The following is a 24,525-nucleotide window of genomic DNA, read 5'->3' on the forward strand; positions in this document are numbered from 1 at the left end:
AAACCCCCCCCCCCCCATTTCTCCCGATGCAGACCCGCCATATAACCACGGTTGAAATTTCCAACTCAAAATTACCCGGCAAATTCCAAATCCTCCCTTCCCGTATAACGGATTCCCTCTGTACCGCCTGGCCTCTTTATTAATTTTTCTAACTCCCCCGTAATTACCCTAATATATTCTCAATTCTCTTGCGCACGGAAGTTTAATCCCTTACCTCGCTAATCTTCAACCACTTAATAATGCAAGCATTTAGTGAAGCGCCTTATGAGCGTAACCTAATTCTGGTTTAATAATGATACCTAATTCTGGTAGTGTGGTGAGGCTGCTCGAAGGACCTTATCTCTCCGGCTTCCCGTTCCATGCGAATTTATTGAGTTCTCGGGCGGTAAAGAAAAGATGAGAAAGCGCGAGAGAGAGAGAGAGAGAGAGAGAAAGAGAGAGACGAAATTCCTCCGGCTGGTCGAGCCGAATCGTTTATTTTAGGGAAGCTACTTACTTCTGCACCGACAGCTTTGATTATTCAGCAAACGCGACGAACGTTTGGCGTTGGTATTAATGTGAGCGTGCGAAAGCACACCGTTTCATTCTCTCCCGTTGTCGCCTCGATAGCTGAACTAAAGACCCTTCTGTACAAAAATATGCATCTACATAGAAAAACACCGCGCACGATGAAAATCTATTTTCGGCTGTAGGATAGATTTAGAAATGTGCATTTGTGTGCGCGTGTGTGCGTACATCGGTGATCACCGGGTATAACGAGGGAAGGAATTTCGCAGGATCGGCGAATCGATTAATCATTCCCGCGTTCCGCCGCCCTCGGAAGCGGGAGAAATATCGCCGTGTCGTTTCTTAAAATCGCAGCGAGAGCTGTTCCGCTAGCCCGCGAATTTCGAGGGAGGAGAGGCGGATGAAGTTCTCGAGGCGACTCTCGCCTCGATTCTCGAAACAAAGCGCGCGGTGTAGCGGTCCGCGCAAAGGGAAGAATTATTAGCGCCGGTGTGCGCGGACGAAAGGGGCAAAAAAAGGAAGAGATAAACGCGCGCGCAATAAAAGCGCCCAAGTCACGTAATACGAAGCAATAATCTACGAATTTTGTGCGGCGCGGCGTAAAACAAGTGGGGGGCGGTATTTATCGCGGATACGCAATTCCGTCGAAGCCGTGCATACTCGTGTGTGTGTGTGTGTGTGTGTGTGCGCGCGCGCGCGCGCGGGTATGTGTAGCCGGAGCTTTTATTACCGTACGAAAAACATAATAATTTCACGTACCGCCGAATGGAACAATAACGCACTTTATGGCCGTTCGTTTCGGCTCGTTACGACGAGCGTAATGATCGAGTGTAATGTTAATGGCCCAGCGAGCTTCACTTTCGTCGAGGACCCCGCTCGAAAATACACGTCGGGGAAGTAAGGGCTGGAGCAAATATCGTTACCGCTCTTTCAACCCTTTTATAACGATCGTTAGGTTCACAAGTACGAAAATATCACGTGTCGTACTTGACTATTTCGTCCACATATGCGCTCTCTGTGCCGGTTTCTATTAACGCGCGCGGGAAAGCAACGCGTGAAGAACAAGTGGAGGGGAAAGCACAAAAGCTGACATAGATATGCTAAACCGAGATATCCACGTTAGCTGTGAAGTATTGAATTCTGTTGGGAAGAACATGAACTTCTACCGCGTACATTAGTTGGAACTGAAGTGGCAATTTCTGTCTGCAAACATGGCGTTCGATTGTTTCATCAGCGTCGTTCGATTTTTCGTTGTGCTGCGACTTTCGCTGAGTTGCTCTCTCGTGATAATTGAAATAACAAATCAGCGGCGAGAAATTACTTATACTTGAGATTGTTATTTAAATTTGTTATGTTCGACGATGCTGTTTTATAGTGTGAGTTGTGAACTTTTCGAGTCACTTTGGATCTTGCGCCAATTTTTATCCTCTGTCATTGAGCCACGTAAAAAAGACTAAGGTTGTTCGGCGAGCCGATATACATTAGTTCACCCGTCTTTTGACCGACGAACCTGAACTTCGCTGTGAAATATCATCTCACAGAATACAGTTGAAGCTACCGTGGCTGATTTTCCCTCGTTTCTCTTGTTCGTTTGTTTAAGATGGTCGGTAAGGAGAAGTCAGGGGATCCCTTCCCACGTAATAAAGGAGTGATAAATATTGTAAAACTTCTTAAATGTTAAAAAATATATAAAATTAAAAGTAACATAAAATATATAAAATTAAAAGTAACATATAAGAATACGTAATAAATGTATAATGTAATGTAATTCCAGCATTTTTATCTCATTTTTTAGATCATTTCCAATAGGTATCATGTATATCTCGCTTTTGAGGCCTGGTTTTTCGAAGCGTCAATCCTTAAAATCCTCAAAAAATAGTTATTTACAAGGAAATGTAGTAATTTTCACAAGACGATCACATATTTCGACAGAGAAGTGTTGCTGGTTTGCACCGGTGCGCGTAAATTTTAATTTTTCACCTTCAATAGAGAGGGCTTTAACGCTTAAAAAACAAAATGGAACGTCGGTTTTAGCGCCTCTCTAACGTGATTTTCCATCTACGCGCGGTGGAAACCGGCGCACGGCGATACAGCCGCGATATACCGAGACGCTGAGGAATTTCTCGTGTCTTTCTGCTTCTTTTCTTCTTCTTTCCTTTTTTTTTTTTCTTCACCCCGAGAGCTCTCGAGACACATCGTGCTGTTGCCTAATATTCGCATAGCTCTTCGCGGATACCTTTTCGGCGGGAACACGCCTCGCTCGGGAAGTAAGAAAGTTTTCAACGGGCAAATACGGCAAGCAGATCGCTGGCGATGCCTAGTTGAAACCGCGCCCTCGGGAGGAAAGGGGGACACGGGCAAGGGGGGAAGAAGGGGGGAACCAAGGGCCACCGGATTCCCGCGAATGCAAACGTTCGCCGAAAGTGAACCAGCCACCACCCCCGCTTCCGTCGCCCCTCGTCCGCCTGCGAGGGTGTTTCTCTCGTGGCTCTGCGCGCGGCCTCGTTCGTGTGCGTTTGTCTATGTATGTGTGCGTGTATACGCGTCCGTATCCACCAGCTCTGCGCGCACGTGCTCGTGTATACGGTAGTTTGTCACAGTCAAGTGCTCGCTAAGTATGCGAGACCATTTGTCTCCGATCTTCTATTCTGGCACGGGCGTCATTCTACGCTCGCCGCAGAGAACAGAATTAAATGTTTCTGCTTGGTACTCTCGCTCCACCTATCTGTCCCGTTCTTTATCTTACGTTCGTCGTGTCGGCTGCCTCCGTTCTCTCTTCCTCTCTCTCGGGCGACGGGAGCCGGCGAAAAGAAACACGAGAATTTCGGGTAGTAGCGACCGGGGGATCAGGCTGTTACGGCCTCGTCTCGGCGACGATGCGAAGGATGCGAGGTGAATGATGACGGGGCCCGTGTCCCCTCGCTGAATTGTACCTGAAATATGTCGCGCCCCCCGCCGCTTTCAGCAATCTCGTTACGTCTCGACACGCGCGTGTCATCGGCCCCGCTCGCTCGGTATGTCGGGCCGGTAAACCCGAGATTGAAGTAGTAGCTTTACAATAAACCCGAGTGGTGCCGGTATTAATAATAATAATAATAATAACAATGATAATAATAATACACAATGAGAATCGATTATCTGGGAAATGGCTCATGTGTGAATTAATGGGAATGTGCTGTTGCAATATAGCGGGGTATGTTGCAATTTGCATTGTGCAGCGATGTTAAAAGCTGTGTCTCTCTCTCTCTCTCGCTTTCGAAACACGCGAATTATACACTGGCAAAAAAGATTAGCAATACTTGCTAAATGCATTTAGAGATTTCGACGGAATATTTGGTAATTGTTGCGAAATTCGATATTAATTACCAAATATTTAGCTGGCCCGCATTACGAGCGACTTTTATTCAGAGTTGAATCAACTGAATAAAATGGTAATAGCTGCCAAATATTTCGCATCTGTTATTAAATTTTTGGCTATGGTTACCGAAATTTATGCGATTTTTCAGTAATAGTTACCAAATATTTCTCATTTTCTATTATCAAGATTAATTAACAAAGTTTAGTTTAATTATCTGAATGCGTAGCTCGAGCAAATAAAACTTGGTTCTTACACATATATTTCATCTGATCGAATTATTTCGTAACTATTGCCGGACGTTTGGCTCACAATATTTCTCCAAATTATTTAGCAACAGCTGTCAAATTTTATCACACGTCATCGAATCCTTCTTTCAGTGTACGTACGATCATAAATCATGAAATTGAATCGTAGATAAATTCGATACTTGTCACGCTTAGGAAGAAATTGCGAATTCCGCTGTATCCGACAGTTATTCTCACACAATTTTGTAATACCCTCGCGATTACTCCTAACTTGGACAGTTACGACCGTTGGCGATCGGTCGGTCGGTACGTATTTTCTGTAATTGTTGATACGATAACTTTCCATTGGAAGGTAAATAAAGAAACGCTTGTCAGAGGGGAACACAGGAGCTTATCTTGCAAAGAGACAATCGCATAGGCGTCGCGAAGCGAGCGCCGTCCGCGCGAGAATAAAAAATGTATCAGTCGGAGAAGAGGGGAGGGGGAGAACGAAGAGCGGGAGTAAGAAAAGCGGACGGGCGGAGATACATTTCTCTTGTCTATTCCATTCTGAAATTTCACAGCATCCATTTCTTATCGTCTCCGCGGTTACTCCTCGCGCTCGGGGACATCGCACGCCGACGAATTTTATCTGACAAGCACTTTGGCGAATGGCAAAAGAGAGGGAAAGTCAAGAACGTGGAAGACTGGCAGATAGGGGGAGCGAATAGTTGCAAGAAGAAGAAGAAGAGGAGGAGAAAAAGAAAAGCATAAGAAAGGAAAGAAGAAGAAGTCGGGTGAGGGGGAAGGTTGTCGAGGGGGTCAAAGTTCGAAATGTGACGAGCCGCGTTCCCCTCCGATGCCCGGCTCTCGTCCTTTGTTGGGCTCGAGGTGCGCGCGAGAGCAAGCGCGACCTCGTTAACGGGATACGCGCGTCCCGTCGTACGTCCTCCCGTGCCTTCTGCTACCCGTTGCGAGATCAAAGCGAGTCGCGGTGCACGCGGTACACGGGCCTGTCGCGACGAACAAACGGAGCCTTTCGGGGCTGTTAGCCGTGGCATTCGCTTAATTGTATACTTGTACTTCTCTACATATGCAGGCCCATGCGTCGCCCGCGGCGCAAACTGTTTTATCGCGAAATTGCGTTCCGCCGGCTCCGAGGTCGTCACTCTGCCGCCGCCGACGGCGACGAGAAGCAATCCGTGCTCGCGCCAATTATCAGTCCCCGTCGCAATTGTCCGTTTAACGTTTTCCGCTCCTTCCCTGCCGCCCTTCTTCCCTCTCATCGCGTCCCGAATCAACGGATCCGCCGAGATCCATCTTAATACTGACAACGTGTTAGGTCTACGTCGCCTACCATGCCTACGTTTCCTTCCAATTGTACTGAAAAAAGGATTCGGCAACAATTACCAAGATTTAGTTAAATCCTTCCAACCGAATCGTTTGGCTACTAATAACGGAAATATTAACACTGGAACCGCAGCGCGGACCACTCCTGATACAGCGGATGGGTCATTTTTTTGCAATCACCCGTAGATTTGAATTTTGTGGTGTTGTTTGATAGTTTTATAACGAAGCTTACCCAGTGATGAAAATCCAAAGAAATGGGGAAAATAGGAACCTAAAAATGGGCAGAAATGACCCAGCCGCGGTTCTTATGTTAAGAGAAGCCATTATATCTACAAGGGCCACTTTCTCTTAAAATAAACTTAATAAATGCAAGTGATTCATAAAAACGCAGTGAAAGCACGATTTTTACCATTTCTTTTTCGCGATGTAGACTTGAGAGACCTATGATGTTACTTGAGTGGGTCAAGATCGCGAGTGTTATTCTCAGAGTTAATCCCCCGACGTTTCTCGGATTACAGCGGACATCGAAAATTCTCTTTCTCTCCCTCTTTCTTTCTTTCTCTCTCTCTCTCTCTCTCTCTCTTTTTCTCTCTCTCTTTCATTTACTCCTCCGCTTCTTCATGAAACATCAGCACTCATGAATCACAGAAGCCTCTGCGAACGCGAACAATACGGAAGATATGGGACGTAATAAAAGGAGGCGCGATAACGTCAAAGTTTTTTCGAAATTATTCCCCTTTTCAACGGAGAAGAGGCGAAAAAAATGTCCCATTATCCGTTAAATAACACCAGGAGTGCAGATTTCGCTGAGGGAGACAAAAGACATTTGGGGGGTATTGTGCGAAAACGCGGAAATATACGTAAAATGGTAGGATTCCGAGTTTTTAACTAACGCTTCTCGCGAAGTCACGGAGCGCTTTCGCGAGGGTGTGTCCGGCGTTACATTATGTAACCGGGAACGAGGAGGTGGAATTGGAGGAACTGAAAATGAGAAATAAAGTAAAGGCGCAAAATTCGCCGAGTGTTAAAGTACGGTGGGGGGGAAGGGAGACACTCGTCGCGTCTAGAGACACGAGGCGTGTACACGCCTAGGGGGACAAATCCATTTATTTATATTATCCCGCAACTTTATATTCCATTTGTTTGTATTATATCAAAACTTTGAATTCGGAGTCGCGCGATAAACAATTGCAAGATGGATACGTCCCTGGACGCGCAGTGTGTGTGTGTGTGTTCCTCCAGATATATAAAACAAATACGGTAACTCGCTGTTATTTTTAACATCCTTCCACTCGCCGCGTCATGCAACCTTCCTCATAACTGTATTTCATACAATGTCACACACACACACATTTCACTTCATTGATTTATATATTACATATAGCCACGTATAAACTATAAAAGCCTCTCCGCAAGACGGCCTTTACGACGCCGGGAAGTAAACGCGGCGGGACGCGTTTCGCTTAAATTCCCCAATATTAAGATAAGGCAGCAGCGTCGCGCGACGAGAGTCACATGGAAAAAGGCGACAAATAGCGAGGAGGTTGGGGGGGTGGGAGGGGGAACACGTAATAAAAGGATAGGAGGCTGCGCGAAAGCAACGAGCGAGATAACTAGGACAACGTGTTTATACGCTGTAAATTCGCCGCTCGAGGTTGTCTACGCTCGTCCCCTTCGTCGTCTTCGTCGTTGTCGCCTCGCTAAGTTGAACGGAAACACGCTCGAACACACGGCCGGCGAGCTACAAGTATTTACGAGCGGCTGGCCGGCGCGAGAGTTTCGGCTGGTCGCGCTCGCTTCGTCCTCCCCGTCGTCGTCGGCCAAGAGAGATCACGCGAGGCCTCCGTTAAAATTCGATCAGATAATCTTGTTTGCCCCGCGATTAGGGCGACCAAGTTCTTCTCCCCGACGGTGTTTTCTCTCTTCCTCATAGGCCGCGATTTCGCCGCCGGATATCAGCGTCGACTCCAGGGCGCATAAATTTCCAGCTAATCAACGTCCGCCCGAACGACGGGGGTAGGTAGGTAAGTAGCTGAGAGGGGTGTCTCGCCCGAGAATAGCCGCACGGGCTGACCTAAATGCGGAACCGGGTCGGATTCTAAGGTCGGCCCTTCTGTCGGGAAATCGCGGAGGTACGTACGCGCGCGCACACACACGCACGCCGGATTCGTTGATTATTATGGGACCACGTCGGCGCGAAACGACGGCGGGACTAAGAGGAAGTTTCGGCGAAGTTTCGCCGGGGTTATTATTAGTTTCGCAGAGCGCCTCTGAAATCTGTTTGTCCGCGCGCCGCGCACGAACGCGCGACGTTACGCGCGTGCGCGCGATCGACGTTCATCCTAATGAGAAAGAAATATCTCGGATATCGGAAAATCGTTACACCCCGAGACGTTACTTGCCAACGAGCCGCGAAGTCGGCGCGAAATTCGTTCCCACGCGTTCCGAAGACGAGGCGTGTGCCTCTCGCGAGGATCGGTATTTTGAGGCGAAAATGTGCGACATGTTGCAGGGAGAAGCAACATGACCGACCGTATCGTTTTGTTCTTGGGCTTTGAAATTCTCTTGAAGATGCGGAGTTAAAATTTGTGTGCATGCATGCATGCAACGTATCTTTTCTTCAAAGAATATTGTAGTTTTTTGAAAGTTATTATATAGAGAAACGGTGCCGGATTTAAGTAAATAATTACTCCAATATTCCTTAGCAAAGTTTTATTTGAACCAAGTAATGTTCACTTGATCCAAGTAAAATATTTCCCGAGTAAATTATCCAAGTAAAGTATCTTCCAAACAAATTATCGAAGTAAAACACACTTTACTTGATCCAAATAAAACTTACTTGATCCAAGTGAAAATTTGCTAGAGTAATCATTTGCTTGAATCTAGCATTTTTTCTCTATGTGCATATTATCACTCAAATGACTATTTTTGAAGAAGTCGGGGAAATGACGCTTCGAGGAAATAGATTCTGAAGCCGACAAATCCTTGCTGCCTGTCAGAAAATGGCTAAAAAATGATATAAAAGCACTGAAATTACATTATTCCGTAGATTTATTATACATCTTTACACGTTATCTTGAAAGCTTCCGGCCGCTCGCTTCCGGCAAATCGTCTTGTTTGACGATGTCAGAAGCGGGCAGACACGTACCGAAAATTGTTGCGGTATATGTTCAAATAAAAATGATATACCCACAAAATGACTAATCGATTCGGCACACTCGCAAAATACTCCGAACGCTTTCCTTTTACTTTAAAAATCAATAAACAACCGTAAATTTAACATGAAATGCTACTATTCTCCTTAGAGACATTGAAGCGACAATCAAAAAATGATAACGTACAAGAAAATTTTAACATTTAGACGCAAGATTTTTTACTATGTAGATTTTAATGTATGAGTTATATTTCTTTATTTTTACGATTTTCATAATTCAACCGTTTTTCCTCGCCAAAATTTAAGGGTGGGCAAGCGCCTCCAGCTCCCCCTTGGCTACACTCCCATGACCACTCCCTTCTGTCTCAATTTCTCTTCTTCCGTTCTGAGCAACGGACAACCGCTTTCTCAGACTTTTTATCGCGCCGGAGCGCGTCCCGCTCTTCGCGAAAAGGTTGGAAACCACTGATCCAGTGTATCGATCGAACGCATTCTCGAGAAAGAGAGAGAGAGAGAGAGTGTGACCGAAGGATGTACCGTCATTGGCGAGTCGCGAGGATCGCAGGACAATTTGTCCGGCGCTCAGTCGTACATTCTGGCGCGCCGAGTTTCTCCTCGAATGCAGCGGACGTTCGCGCATAATAGTTTTCCAGGGACGTATACACCGGAAGTTCGTCGTCGGCCCCGACCACCCTGAGCGTTCCTCTTTCTCCCCCTCCCTCTCTCTTTCTCACTATTCCACTTCGTCCGACAACTATTTGCTTTCCAGGTGACCTTAATCTAGGAAATGGTCACTAAGAGGCGTTCTCTCTAGAGACCCAACTAGCGAGGACGGAGAGAAAGAGAGGATACCAGCTGAGGCGCAGGCGAGATACAGAGCGAGAGGGTGGGGAAGCCAGGGGGAGAAATAGGAGGAGAGGGGAAGAGAGGAAACGGATGACACCGGTTGGAAGGTGCGATGGAAATATTTTGCTTACATCACCGTCTCCCTACCAACGGTGCGCGTACGAGAGCGCCGTTATCCTCTCTCTCTCTCTCTCTCGTCGACATATCCGCGCGAGACCGAGAATAACCGCAGGTGACTCCGTGGCCGTCGAAATCGGCCGAGGCGGGACGGGTGCGAAGTTGCGAATGCTCGGGGGGAGGAGTTCGCCGGGATGTCCCCGCGCTCCAAATATTCCGCCGGGCGCGTTTATCTTCCGCGGCGTGCGCCGTGATTCCGCCGGAAGAATTCCCGCGTGCACCTCGCGGGAGCATATTGAAGCCGATTACCGCGCACACAATTCCGCGTATCTTCCTCTCCCGGTGGCGAGATGGGGGAGGGGGGAGGGTGGAGGGAGGGAGGAAAGGAAAGAAAAAGGGAGATACTTTCTCCCCCGGCGTCTCCGTAGTAAGAAGCGCGATAACAATGTATCATCGCGCCGAAGTAAAAAAGAGGACATTAGAGAGCTGCTTTCCGTACGGGATCGCGTGTGCCACTTTTTCCCCATTCGGGCGAAGTGACGGATCGAGTTGCTCGGGAAGCAACATTTTCGTGCGCTTTACGCGAACGGAAAGCTCGCGCAGCACGCGTCCCTGTTGAAACGTTATCCGACGTCTCCGCGCGACGGAGCGCGTCCGCGCACACACGTGTATTCCACGTGTGGTGTCATAATCGTATCCGTGGAGCGCACGTGTCAAGACAACGGCGCACGTGACGGGCGTGCACGAGTGATACCGGGAAGAATGGCCCTCGCTCGTCTGTCGCGTGCTTCGTACGTCGATTTTTCGCCGAGATACGACCGTTCGAAATTTTCAAGCTCTCTTTTAAAGCCGCGTGCGTGCCATCGCGTCGGCCAGCACATCGCGGTATATTCGTGCTACGGATTTTATACGCACATCCCACCCGGCAGGAACAACGGTGCGCACGGGTCAAAAGGAACGCGACATTGTCCTGGGGCCTCGGTCCCCGTTAAAGGATTCGCCGCACGTCGATATCTCGGCGCGGAAACATCGCAGCCGGACGAGGTCAATTGCATTTAAAAGACAAACCCGTCCGCTTCCGATAGATATACAGCACCTGTACGAGGTGAGTCGCCTAACTCGACCACCTGCTCGTAAACTGTTTGCTATGTGAAGAGGTGTCTCGAACAAAGGTTGTTTATGGTCAAAAGTCAGGGTGTCCCTCGTATCTCGATGAAAAAAGCTAATAACAAGAAGTACGTCCTCAAGCAGGACGTGCAGTAATAATAATTAGTTTTGCGTTATTTTGCTTCTTTATCGAGATGCGAAGGTCGTCTTGAGTTTTTTTTCCTTTTTCAATGGAATGTGTAACTTTTGACTCTGCAACTGGAAAAAGTGCTGAATACTGAGTAAAAGACTCTTAAGGTCGTAGCGGGTTCAAAAGTCGGTAATTACTGAGATTTTTTTTAAAAACGAAGTTTATCGCGAGTCACCAGCGACACTTTAAGACCGTATCGTTAGAGTATATAATGCAATGGGTCTTCTTTGTTGACTCGTGTCCGTTTCTTTCAACCGAGAAAGACATCCAAACATCGTGTTCGTTGCTCTCAAAAGCATTTAAGAAGCACCTACAAACTTAATCGTGGGACACGTAATTGTTTTTCCGAATGGTGGGAGTGCCGTACACGCAACGTTAAAAAATCACACGTAGCAGACACTCAATCACTTTTACAAGTATATTTGTCGCACCTTAAGCCTTTTCTGTCCCGAAGATGCGTCGCCGGCGTTCCGATCGTCGAAGGAACGTGCGTAAAATAAAGGAACGGGCGTTACGCCGCGATAACGTATTTTCACGCTTGCCGACGAGTGCGCAAATAGCGTGAAATTGACAGACGGAAGCTCCGTGGGGACGGAAATATGCGCTATCTCAAAACTTGAGGATACAACGCCTAGCAACGAGCTCGGGAGCGAATGGGAAGGGAGAAGAGGAGTAGAATCGCGACTATTCTCGTGAAAATTCGTCGTAGCCGCGAAAAGGCAGAATTCGTAACAACCGTCGTCGTCGTCGTCGTAGCCGTCGTCGATGTCATCGTCATTGTCTACCCTAGCGGCGAAACGTCGTTCAAGGCGAAGGTTTCTTACCTCCCTGCCGTGAGTTGAAGGCGCCGGTGCTTCCTGCGATGATTAGAAGCAGCAGCGGGCTTAATAAGACTCTCGAGGAAAGCGGCATCTTTCCTATACTCCTACCGACGCTTGCGCGACGCGGGGCTCCTTTTTAGCCGACTTCCCTCATCACAGCCTCCCTGTAAGAATAAAAGATAAGGAGTGAGAGAGAGAAAGGCGACGTGGCTCGGTTTAGCCGCCGAAAATGAGTCTAGCCGTGGGCGCTCTCTCGCGTCAGACGACGGCCATCGAGGCGGACGTACATTTGCTGGCTGATTCGAGGATCATTCCGGCACCCTTTACGCCGTGATGGATATGTCTGAGCGCTTGAACGACCCCAGCGTCATTAGCGGTAGCTTACCAGCAAAGAGGACGGACGTCTGGCAACTCGGAACGCATTTTTATTCGCGGAATGAGACGTGAGAACGCGGCTGCTGAGTGGCCAACTTCTCGACTCGAAGCGTGCGGAATAAGCTACCGTCCATCGGAGGCGGCGCCGATTTGAAGGAGATCGTAAAGCGAAACGAGTTTGATAAGAATTCGATGAAACGACTTGCGCCGCGCACACGGCGAAATATTATTTAACTGCTCGTGAAATTCGATAGATTGACCGTTCCAGCTGAGATATCTGCAATTCAGGTCGACACTTTTTATATATGTTTCTTGAGATTAACATAGTATTTTTCACTATTTTTCAGATCTTCTTAACTGAAAATAAGATTTTGACGTAAAACTATTATGATATTTTAAAGACTAAAGTACAGGCATTATATAATTTTCAAAATTAGTGACTACTTTGAAAGTATAACGTATGTCAGGTTCATAATTTATAGTAATACTTGAAATACGTATACGTATGCGCATATTTAAACGCTCTTATATAACATATACCTATATTATAGATATAATTCTTTCTATTATTTGTGTATTTTTGTTAGACCAGCTGATGTATAAATATACATTAATAAAAAGAATAAAAAGCATTTTAGTACATTTGTAATATTTTATATAGAGGGGAGTTGTCGAGTTTGGGTTAGCTCCAAGATTGGGCCGGCGTGTATTTTGAACAAGAGAGATATTTGCAGTGTCATCGTTGGCTACGCTGGCTTACGGAGTGAGCGTGGAAGATGCTAGAACGAGACAGCCTCGTTGTGCTAAGGCGAAAACAAGTAAAAAGAAATACTAGTGCTCTACGTGCACCGTGAGACAGATTCTCTCTGACAGTCTGTTTTTTGCCACGAAGAAGTTAAATTCCAATTTTGTGAGCCTACCAAAAGTGTAATTATGTTTAAAGCACAAACGTATTTTCAACTATCAGTTCATCACAATGTAGACATTTATTTGAGCTCCCCCCTTGTAGTGTAGTGGTTTCTTCCTTTTTTTCTTCTAACATCTTAAACAGTTTTCTTAGATTGTAGATTCTAGATTGTAGATTTAATTTCATTGGTTTCTGGGAGCGGTCCAATGCAGGAAACTTGTGATCCGATTTACGAAACAAATTACTTAGATTAGACTGATGTCAATATTACACAGTAAATACAGACACTTAAAATAAACAAATGCTTTATGCTTGCACGCAAGAGAATAATGAAAAACTGGTCGGAATTAGGCCCCTTTCCTCTCTGTATGTTTACCTCAGCTTCGTTCCGAATTCACATTTATGATTTGGGTAGTGAAAGAAATGTAATGGAACGTAATTTCGCTTGATAAATACATTTATCGTTCACGAGCAGCCCCGTTGATGCGCCACTGAAAATGCGACACTGAGCCTCACGATCTCCGTAATGAAACGTCTTCGCAAAGTATTAAACGAGAACGGAGAATCAGCTCTACCTGCTCCGGAGAAATCGATTTTAACGAAATTAAACACGAATCACCGATACACGTAGACGCTGTTTTCTCCATTACACCGGAGGATCACGCGCGGACAATTGTACGTATTCGTTAACAGATCCCACGCGTTAATGAATAAGTATTTTCATACGAGGGAGGGAATCCGCGAGGCATGTCGCGTTTTCGCCCTCGTTAGAAATCGCCCATGTTTGACGCTGAATGGTGGACCGCGAGAGAGAGCGCCGGGTTATCTTTCCCGCCGTGTTTCCACGGCTTACTTATTTTCGTTCATTCTTACATGGTCACAACATGCAGACCCACACACACAGAGCCGGAGAATACGAGAACGAAGTAGAACAAGGCAAGACGAGACGTCGAGGGTAGGGGCGCGGACGGCCCCCGGGGCGCGTTGGGTTTCCATTATGCTAAACCGCAAATGGAGTCCTGCGATCGAGTGTCTCTCCGCGCGTCGCCCCCTGGAGGCGCACAATGGCGCTGGTATAAGGCTCCTAAGGTGTAATGTTACGCAGAAATTAAATTCTGCCGTTCTCTCCCGCGTCCGCCACGGTATCTCCTCGCGGACCCTGACGACGACGAAGACGAAGACGACGTTGTCATCGTGCTCGTCACGACGAACTCGTCACCGTCGCGCAACGTCGCCGCTGCGAAAGCATCAGCCGGTACCGCGTGACACTCGAGCTTTTTACGCGAGAACCGCATCCACGGCGATGACTTTTGCGGTGCGCCGTGAAAAACGACTCTCGCAGCAGCGCGGGGATATTAATGGACCCGCGTACACACCGGGTTTCACGCGGAAGAACCCGGTGAAACCGGTGCGTTGTGCCCCTTCGAATTAGCCGGCGATTTCCCCGCCGGCGAGAGGTCGCAGATGATGGCCCGTGCGATTACGTTTAACGACGGAGATTGTTCATCCTCAAAGGAGCGTGTAGCTTTTTTCTTCCACACGAGGACTGCTCGCGTGGGGCTCAATTTGACCGATGTTTTAATTTATTCGTGTATTTCGAGCGTGGGTGAAAATATTCACTCTTATTAATGCATATTTATAGAGCGCGGTGTGCTTGAAATACGAAGTTGAAATAATCGTTGATTGGAAATTCCTAGTTTTAGAAATATTTCTTGACGTAATATATTTGGTTAATTAACGCGTAGCTTGCAAGTTACGCATCCGGGCCAGTTTGAGCCCACGGAGCGTCCGCTCACGGGTGAAGTTTGTCGTCGAGTTGCTGGCAACGTGCGAACGTCGAGGACGAAGGCGCGAGAAATGGTAAAGAACGGATGTATCGGAGGAGGATTTAATTAACCGTGATATCGGAGGCGCGATTGATATTTTCCCTTCGTACGTCCTCCTCGAGATTTGCTACGCAGGCAGCCGCGCGAGAGGGAAACGCGACGTATGCATAAACGACGAATATTGGCATTCGAAGGTTCTCTACGACGACGACGACGCAGCTTTTCCCCTTCGAGGACTCGATTACAGGCGAACAATTTTATTTGGGTACCTCGAGCTTTTTCACAACTCTCGGTCCTCCTTTTTTGTCACGACTACTAGCAGCGACGGTTACGGTAACTTGTTATACTGGCGTGCGCGCGCTTTCACGACGGGGGTGCTTTCGTCGCGAAATTTCCCCGAGATCCTTTTAGTTCTCCGCGCAATTTATAAACGTTTGATCGACTCCGAGTAGACGTTAGATTTGCGGCTTTGACGTGGATCGATATCAAAATATATACATTCCGTATTTTGCTTCGCTTTGAGATATCGCGGCGGGGTAAATATCCGATATCGCGTAACATCGCAAAAGAGAGCAACAAAGAGCATCCCTCCTCTGCTGCAATTAAACCAAACATAGCTTGATGCTAATTATACATTGACGGAACGATGCGTGTGCGGGGAAAAATGATTTTACCGTTTTAACGAAACCGTTGTTGCTGTTGCATACGTCGCCGCGACAACGGTAATTTAGCCGGCAAAAATAAATTCGCGAACTATTCGTAATCAGAGCAGGAACAGTTTTGCCGCAGAAAAATTTCGTTGAGTAAATTCGTCCTGGAGACATGTTGATGTGCACAGTGAAATCGTTTTCGTACTTGGGTTAAAATCGGTCGTTGCCAAAATTTCTGTGTTAAGTTTTTAACATAACCGTGGGTTAATTTAACGTATTGTATTTATGTTATCTCAATATTTTGTGTTGAGTCGATATAAGCTAAAATGTCGATACAAGTTAAAATGACTCAACACAAAGTATTGTGGTAACATAAACACAATGTTAAATTAACCCACGGGTACGTTAAAAACTTAACACAAAATTTTTAGCCAGGGCCGATTTTAATCTGAATACAAAAAGATTTCAATGTCGATTAATATATTATGTTATATTATTAATTAAAATAACACATCGTATACTTTAATGTCGATTAACATATTATGGATATTAATTTTGTGTTAATTTTTTACATAATATGTGTCTTACTTTTCAACATATTCATCTTGTGTTAAATTAACGCAAAAACTCGTGTGGACCATTTGGGACATGTGAAATGTGTTAAATTTAACGCAAAGTTTTTTAATGTCTGCTGTTAAAATAATAAATTTCTTATATTCACTACTTTGTTCTTCCACAAAATAATTTGTAGATTCAGTAAAATATATCCAGCGAGTAGATTAATACTCTTAAGAAGACGTTTTGCTCCCCACATGGTAACCAACAGATTTAGCTGCATAATATTTACTGTGCCGGCGAATTATTTTATCCGTGTGTGTGTGTTGCTACGCGTGTCTTTACGTAGCGAGAATTAAAAGGAATCACAACCGACCGACATATATCCGAGCAGCGAGCGATCTCTCCGAGTGTAACGCAGTCGGAGGCGGGATAGAGGATTATTTTCCGCGCAGCTAATTCTGATATCCGAAGTGCGACATAAATTATTTTTCCTACTAACTAATGCAACGAATAATTAAGGTGATAATAAAGTTAAATTAAAATTCGAGATTACATCTGCCGGATCTGCGAGTGCGAGAACAGAACGCAGAAACTTGGAAATGGAAAGCTAATTTCATTTCCAAGCGTGCTCTGATCTCGCTGTCGCAATATTTGCGCGGAAAAATTTTTATGGCTTCCGAAGCACAACGAATTCAAACCGCAATCCGCGGGCGCGAGTCATTACCATTGCATTTCTACTTTTCTCCCGACGTTACGCATCGCAAATGAACGTGAAAATTAAGACACGCCTTTCATCGCGCTACCAACGTGACAAGAGCGGCCCTGGTGTCTCGTTTCGCGCGACGACCATCTCGTCCGTATTCGATAAAGATGAAAGAAAGAAAGAGAAAGAAGGAGGGGGGAGGGGGGGGGGACGTGAATACGATAACGAATGCAAAGAGCACGACAAAATCTGCATAGAAATTTTCTCAAATTTTCCCATATACATAGCACAAACTCCGATTAAAATATCCAAAGTTGTCCGAAGATAGGTTATCCCTTCGCTATATCAATTAGTACTGTCAATTTCGACCGGGTGTCCGAGTTTAACTAAGTATACGGCTAATTTCAGACATTACAAATTCTTGATCTTTCCGATGATTACAGATTGAACATTGATGCCTGAAATTCTTTGTTCTATATGTGTGTATATATATATGTGTGTGTGTGTGTATGTGTGTGCTTATAATGTGTAAATACTTCAAGAGAGCTTATCATATTTCGTTCAGTCGTAATGTAAAATGGGGAAACTAAAAAAAAAAAAATCTTTGGAGAAACGCTGAAAGTGAACCGATAGAATCTGTTCGTGTTTCCCATTTAGAATTATACGTTCGAAATATTATCACACTTCTAAGCGGAGAACCTCCGTAAATTTCCCAACTAGAGCCCGCGATTATTTTTAGAAATCAGACCAGGGGATTCTAACCAGATCCGAAGAAACTTTCAGTGCGGGAGGCAACGAGACGCGTTGCGCGCAAAAATCGCGGGAGATCGCTCGTCTATCGCGTAGGTATCTGATAAAGGCGGGAGCGAATCGGGAAATCGCTCCAAAGCTCCGTCTATCGTGCCGGATATTCTAACGGTTCCAATTCGCCCGACGTTTTAAACGTTCAACATCCCCTCTCTACCCCCCTCCCCCCGTCGTTGCAATACAGGTGGATTCAGGGATCTGCTCGGCTTCCAAACAACACCGGAGATTTACAATGTTGGTTCAACGTTTACCTGGCAGCGTCGTATGTTTAGAAGATAAAGAATAACAGAACGGAGAAGAATGAAAGAGACGGCGGGAGACGGGGAAAGAACGAGAGATAAGACCATCCAACAACATTGTCTCTTCCCTCGGAACATTCCCCGCCGTTTTAAAGCCAGCTTCGCGCTCCGCTGTGGAGGACGGCGATGGGAGGGAGGGGGTAGCTTCCGCTTTGACGGTTTTCTTATTGATCGCGCAAATTGTATTCCTCGAACGAACCTGAGGGATTGCAATATTGGCGCGACACGCTTGCGATGATATTGCCGAACACGATGTGAAATTGAAAATGGAAAGGGAAAGAGAAAGAGAGAGAGAGAGAGAGACAGAGAAATTCGTGAAGTCGGGGAGAGCATCTCGACCAGCTCATTCGAATGCGCCGCCGGATGAAAAGTCCGCCGCTGGAGTTTCGTCGAGTTTCTCTCCGCGGAGAATAAATCGGTCGATATTAAGTCGTGCGATATTAAGTCGTAGCTTCCGCGCGCGGAAGGGTCGCGCGGCACGAGGAAGATCTATGTTATCCACTTCGGAATCGCACGCCGGAAGTATCGGCTCGCCGAGGCCCTCCCTTTTCGCGAGAGCCGCCGAACATGACGTACAGCCCTCCCCCCCCCCCCCCCNGGAACCTCAATTTGTCCGTCGAGAACTTATCGCGCGCGATATCGCGGGCGTCTTAAGAAGAGAATGCGCCGCTCGATAACGCCGCCACGTGCTTGCGAGGGAGATGCAAATGGACCACTTTCACGTGTCGTCGCTTATAAATCTCTCTTCTACGCGTGAAATTTTCGCGGTGAGCGATGGAAACGACATCGAACAGGAACGCATCCGGAGGAAAACGAGAAACGGTGACGCGCTGAGGAAGAAGGTGAAAATGGGGGGGGGAGAGGGGGGAGAGAAAAAAATCGAAGAAGCAACGCGGCATCGAGAAGAGGAGCCGCGGCGAACAATATGGTCTTATCCAGCGGAAAATTTCCGCGGGCTCGCAGCTGCGGGCACACATCGAAGGACTTCTTCTTTTGTCCCGTCTGGCAAACGTACCGCGTCTCGAGATCGGCCATTTGCCAGACGAGATTGAAGACTTGCACCGTTGGTTCGTCGGTTATTATCGCCGAAGCGTATAGATGGAAGGAAAGAAGGATCGGTACGGGGAGAAGGGAGGAGGGAGAAAGGATAAAAACGGCGGTGGGGAGTAAGACAGAAAGGAAGTTCGGGGGCGCGGAGGTGGTGTAAGGCGAAGAAGCAAGAGTTCGAAGGGGAATGAGAGAGAGAGAGAGAGAGAGAGAGAAAAGAATCGCACTGGTTTACCACAGTAGATCCCGGACGATTCTTTTCCTTATCGGGAAAAGGAAAAGCCGAGAAAGCGGCGGCCGGGAGTGGCGGCGGAGAGAAAGGACGACAATGTTGTGACGCGAGAGGCAAACTTGCTGGGAACTTTGATGGACGATCCGACGACGATGAACTGCCGGACCGTCGTGGGCGCTTTCGCGAACTGGTAAAGGAGATACGATCGCGCGAACACCTTTCGCAGCAAGTCGCGTGAACTTATTTCCGAACGTGATCCTTCCTTTTCCCTTCTCTCTCTCTCTCTCTCTTTTCTAAGCGGATTCATCACCAACGAAACTCCCTCTCGTGCCCCGCGAGAATCACTCGCGCGTAATTTCACGACGACCCCTCACAAGCGACTTTTGCCGCAGAGAGACGAAAGGGAATCAAGTCGCGCGTGTCCTCCGAAGAGTCGCGACTCCGCAACCGGCCTCTTCGGATACGCCGGGGATCAAAGCGACACGCGTGTTTCGTGACGCGCGGATTAAACGAGTCGAGATTGCCGCCCGGGCTCGCGGTCGTCTCGCTCGCGATTTCTCGCCTTCCGATCGTTAACACGCGCATTCCCGTAATTATCCCTCCCCCGCTCGCATGCGTCGCTCGAATCCCACGCAAATGAACGTACAATTTGCCGCACGCGTCTCCGACCCACCCACTCAGCCGCCCTCTTCTCTCGCTCTATCTCTCACCCTCTTTCGTCTCGTGAGGCGGCGCGAAGATTCCTCGGTATCGACGTGGGAATCGTCACGAGGACGATTCCGCCCCATCTCGTCTTCCCGCTTGTCCCTCGTGTTCATCGACAACGACGACGACGAGGACGCGAGGTACGCGATTCTCCGTTGCCGCGTGGAGCCAATTACATCGTAAGAAACGCTAACTTAGTTTGTCAAGCAGTTAGCGCGAGGGGGTTAGCCTTACCTCCCTCGATGCTACGTGTACATCCCTAGCGATAACGGCGTCGCGGGAGGAAGAGATATCAAGTTATAGTTGGAAGCGTCCCACCGCCCTGCTCTATCCTCTCTCTCTCTCTCTCTCTCCTCTACCCGCCAGCGGTAGCGGCACACGCGTATAAAGGGACGACTCCGGAGAGAGAGAGAGAGAGAGAGAGCGGCCAGAAATTCCGGGATCGACTGTGCAAATTGCGACAGTCCGATGCGATACTAACTCTCCCGTGCGCACGCGCGTGCACCACCGGGCTTCCTTTGCTCCCCGCGATCTCCCCGTGGTGGCAATTTTGATGCCGGGGATCTTAAACGGTAAAATCAACCTTGCTAACTCAACGTCTCTCCTTACTTCCCCTCCCTTTTCTCTCTCCCTCCCTTCTCCCGCTCTCCTCGTCCGCAAAGGACCGTCAATGCCAGCGTGCGCAGTTAAAAGTCAAACGTTAATTTCAACATTTCTTACGTGCCACAGGAAGTCCGTTCTGTGAATAATAACTCATTCGCCGTGTGTGTGAATTGAAAATGTTAACGAACGACGTTAACACATTCTCTTCCAACGCCTGATATCATTTTGAATTTTGTTCACAATAGTAACGTTTGATATTAATTAAATTGACATATTACGATTCGTTTAAGACTGAGTTTAATTTTGAATCACGACGTTACGTCGCTTGTAAATTAGTATGCGGAGTGTCTACTGCATTGGCCTCCAGGCTTCCTTTCTGACATCCCGATATATAGGTCGGTTTCGTACAGCGTTCATTTTCATTTTCTTCTCGTAATTACGAAAAGCTTACGCACTTTTATTCCTGAGCTCGCTCTATGTAAAATAACAATTCTCTTCATTTATGTTATGACCAATTAATTGATGTTTGTGGCAACTATATAAGAAACTGCTTATCTTTTCTCTAACGCGCTTAAAGGGATTTTAATCCCAGAGCGCGCAACAAAAGATTCTCTCTCTCTCTCTCTCTCTCTCTCTCTCACTTTCTCCTGCGTGGTGGTTATAAAAACGATGGAGCGCCGGAAGCAAAAACTCGTGGTTAAAGCGACGCCCTCGCGAGATTGCGTACCGATGATTCGACGTACGACGAAAGAACGAACGCGAATGGATCGTGTCGTGATCGTTGATCATCACCCTCGGAAACCGTGATCGTTGCCGCCGAGGAAGAACGGTCCATTGTCTCGCGTCCGTTGGCATCCCATTCGAGACGCTCGTTTGCTCTTTCTCTCTCCGTCCCGTCGATACTTAACAGGCATTTACAATACATCACGAGCGCCGATCGGATCATACTTATTCGCGTAATCGCCCATAAAGCTCGCCCTCAAACACCTACCGCGCGCGTCTCTCTCCTTTCTTCGTCCGTTCGTTCGTTCCTTCAGCCCGTGAATTACGGGGACACGCGGACAGGGAATTAACAGGCGTATATCGGAAATCGGGTCGCGGCCCCTCCGTCGTCGCCTGTAAAGTTTCCGCGCGATCCGACCGTAAACGAGCTACGAAACCAATTCCGCGCGGCAGGCAATTATGTTGTAAGAAACAGCGTTCTCTCAGGCGAGTTGCCGGGCGAGTCGCGCGAGGTGTATCGAGCACTCGGAAGGTTCGCTTGCAAACTTATTTCCGTCGCGAGGACCGCTCGTTGCCCGGGGCGGTCCGCTGGAATATCGCCGTCGCCTGCGGAGTGCACAAAAGAGGAGCAACGGAGCTTCCCGAGACTCAGAAGCGCGGTTATTGTTTGATAGACAGACGGATGTACACACTTCGATATTCCCGCAGACAACCTGAGTTGGTTCAAACGTCGGTCCTACGTTGAACTTTTAATTCTACAACGCAGTAGGAGATGGCGAAATAGATTCAATTTCAATTCTACACGGGAAAGAAAGGTTCGGTCGTATCAACCAGGAGAAAACAGTCAGATGCGTTTCGGTTGAAGGAAATTTTGGGTTATAATAGCCATATTTGGGTCACAGGAACCAAAAATCCTGTTTCCACCAACCAGAACGCATCTGATTGTTCCTCTTCCGGTTAATGCGGACTAGATTTCTTTCCGCGTAATAATACAAATTGATTGTATTAGACTCTTGAGATATAGAATCAAAGGGAAACATAGAAAGAGCCATAAAGGAACCTCGTTAGAGAGTTAATTAACGCACAAACAGATAATTATTAATTAGGTATTTGAGGATTTAATTGGAATGCAAGACCGATTTAACGTGGAAGGGGGACTCCCGACGTACGTTTGAAAGTCCGGCGAATCCGCCAGCGCGTGCGATAACACCGTCAAACACGTCATTCTCTCGTATGAATTTATTCGCATCAACAATCTACGCTCAGCTCTTACGGACCTTTCTGTATTTTCCTTTGATCTAATAATATAATTTACTCCAACACTGACCCCGACAAGTCCTCGATTTCTGTTTCCGCCGTTTTAGCGTCAAAATAGGTTGTTCAAGGTAGTGTTAAAATTACATCTGTAGAATTGAAAGTTCGAGAGAGAAGTTAAGAAGTGTCAGTCGTTAAAGTAAGTTTACATTAGTCTATAGGTGGCCTAACTAAGCGCAAACTATCCTTAAGATTATCAAAGTAGCATCAAAATTTCAACTTAGGGAGACAACAAAGGACCGGTAAATGGCGTACATACAGAGAGGATGTCTGGACTCGAGTGTCGTGTGATGCTCGTGTACAGATAAAATTCGTTAAACCGGGTAGAAAGAGTTTCTATTATTTCGTGAATTACCACGATGATCATTAGGATATTATTTAAAGTAAATTAATATATGAACGCGTGTATTGGGAGAAAAGAAAAGATCTAAAAAATAAAATAATTTTTCTATAAAGATACTAACAACACATTTGCTCGTACCAATATGCTTGTACATCGAGAAAAATTGTTTTTCAGACGAGAAAGTATACGTTCTTTTAAACCTATATCTTCGCACGAAAGCAACCTTTTACTCCGTATTTAAATCAAAGAATTTAGGTTGAAGTAAATACATTATTAATACTTACCGACCAAATATTTTTCCTTTTTCCGATATTTTTTCTCTCAGTGTGTACGATACGGTGATACGAGTTTCACGGGCAGTCTGAAGAGATATGCTCGGGCATGTTGACTGTCTCCTAGCAATGGTAGATATGAGAGGACGGCGAGCAGCGTGGTCCTATGTTACACGCGTGATCTTGGACCGCACGACTATTTTCATCATTGCTGGATGTCAGTAACAAGTTCAAAACATGTTGCCTCTTCAGACTGACTTGCGGACTGCTCGTTCCGTTGCATCGCGCGCGGTGATTCGTCAATTTCCTCTAATTAATATCTCAAAAACTATCATGGCTGTTTGCAAGATAACACAATGATAGAAAATTACAGTTAGTCTCGCCCAACCATAATTTTACAGCAGCAGCAACATGCGTGTAACGTTATTATCACTGACACTGCAGTAACGCTTACCAGAAAAATGCTTTTCCCGACTATTTCTGTGGTTAAAAGGTATGTTCGATACCGAAGCTACCCATAAAACGAACTACAATTTTCTATTAGCGTATAACACCTGCATGTGAACGTTACCTCCCGAGTTCAGACACCCTGTGTACATTGACTTTTGCTCGATACGAAGCAGAATGAAAATGTTCCGACCGTCCCGAGACACCTCCGGCGCCATACCACGGGAAACTGCCAACTGCAAAATGACCTCTTCCCCCGTAAATTACTCGTACTACGCGAACTATTGTCTTCTTCCGCGGTGCCGACGCGGCGAACATCGCGTGCAATAAAACAAAAAAAAAGAGAGAGAGAGAGAGCGAACGACGCGCGTTTCGTTTTATGTCTCTCGCGAATGTTCCGCCACGAAGTCCCCGCGTGCCCAACTCCTATGAAACAGCTCTCGCTACAAGTAGCCGACTGGAAACGCGGCGTAGTTAAAGCGAAAGCGCGTAAAAATCCGCGCTACTCCGCTCACGCGCCCCCTCGACGCCGAAGGGAAGACGGGTAGAACGCCGCCGGCGGCAGAAGTGGTTTCGACGGCGGGGAGCTAAGTCGAAGTCTTCGTGGGGGGGGGGCGGCCACGAGGGTGGTGTTGGCGGCGGCGACGGCGGTGAGGCGAGTCGAACGAAGTCGTGCTAAGCAACTTAGATTAGTTGAATCGACTGGTCTCGGCTGGCGAGCCGCCAGGCCAAATTGTCAAGAGAATTGCTCTCCAGTCTTGCCACCGCCCTGTCGACGGGGGTGTGGGCGGGCTAGGCGCGCGCCATTTCCTCTCCCACTTTTCACCGACGTGCTCTTTCATGCGCGGCGAAACAAAGAGGGGGCGGCTGGGAGCTGCGGAGGCAATAGGGCGGCGGCCGTTGACGTAGACGGAAATCTAATTCGCGGGAATGGACGTCGTTGATTGTATTCCTGCGGGTTGGCTCGCACTCGTGGCACCCGTGTGTCCGTCGCGGGACGGGAGATCCCGACGACGGCTTGCGAATTTCTTCTCGATTTT

At 47.1% G+C, this 24,525-nt stretch overlaps 1 protein-coding gene across 1 annotated transcript in view; it reads right to left on the bottom strand.

Moving 5' to 3' along the window:
* LOC106746953 overlaps positions 1-23,949 on the bottom strand; it is a 180,425-nt gene extending 156,476 nt beyond the window's left edge. The window contains exons 1-2 of the mRNA XM_014624137.1: positions 23,051-23,949; positions 11,678-11,838 (exon numbers count right to left, since the gene is read on the bottom strand). Of these exons, the coding sequence (XP_014479623.1) occupies positions 11,678-11,765 (88 nt within the window). The 5' untranslated portion in view covers positions 11,766-11,838; positions 23,051-23,949. The remainder of the gene's footprint in view (positions 1-11,677; positions 11,839-23,050) is intronic.
* Positions 23,950-24,525: the final 576 nt, after the last annotated feature.

This window comes from Dinoponera quadriceps, unplaced genomic scaffold (genome assembly GCF_001313825.1).
Source record: "Dinoponera quadriceps isolate SergipeBrazil2010 unplaced genomic scaffold, ASM131382v1 scaffold1846, whole genome shotgun sequence".
In the NCBI taxonomy this organism is placed as follows: Eukaryota; Metazoa; Arthropoda; class Insecta; order Hymenoptera; family Formicidae; genus Dinoponera; species Dinoponera quadriceps.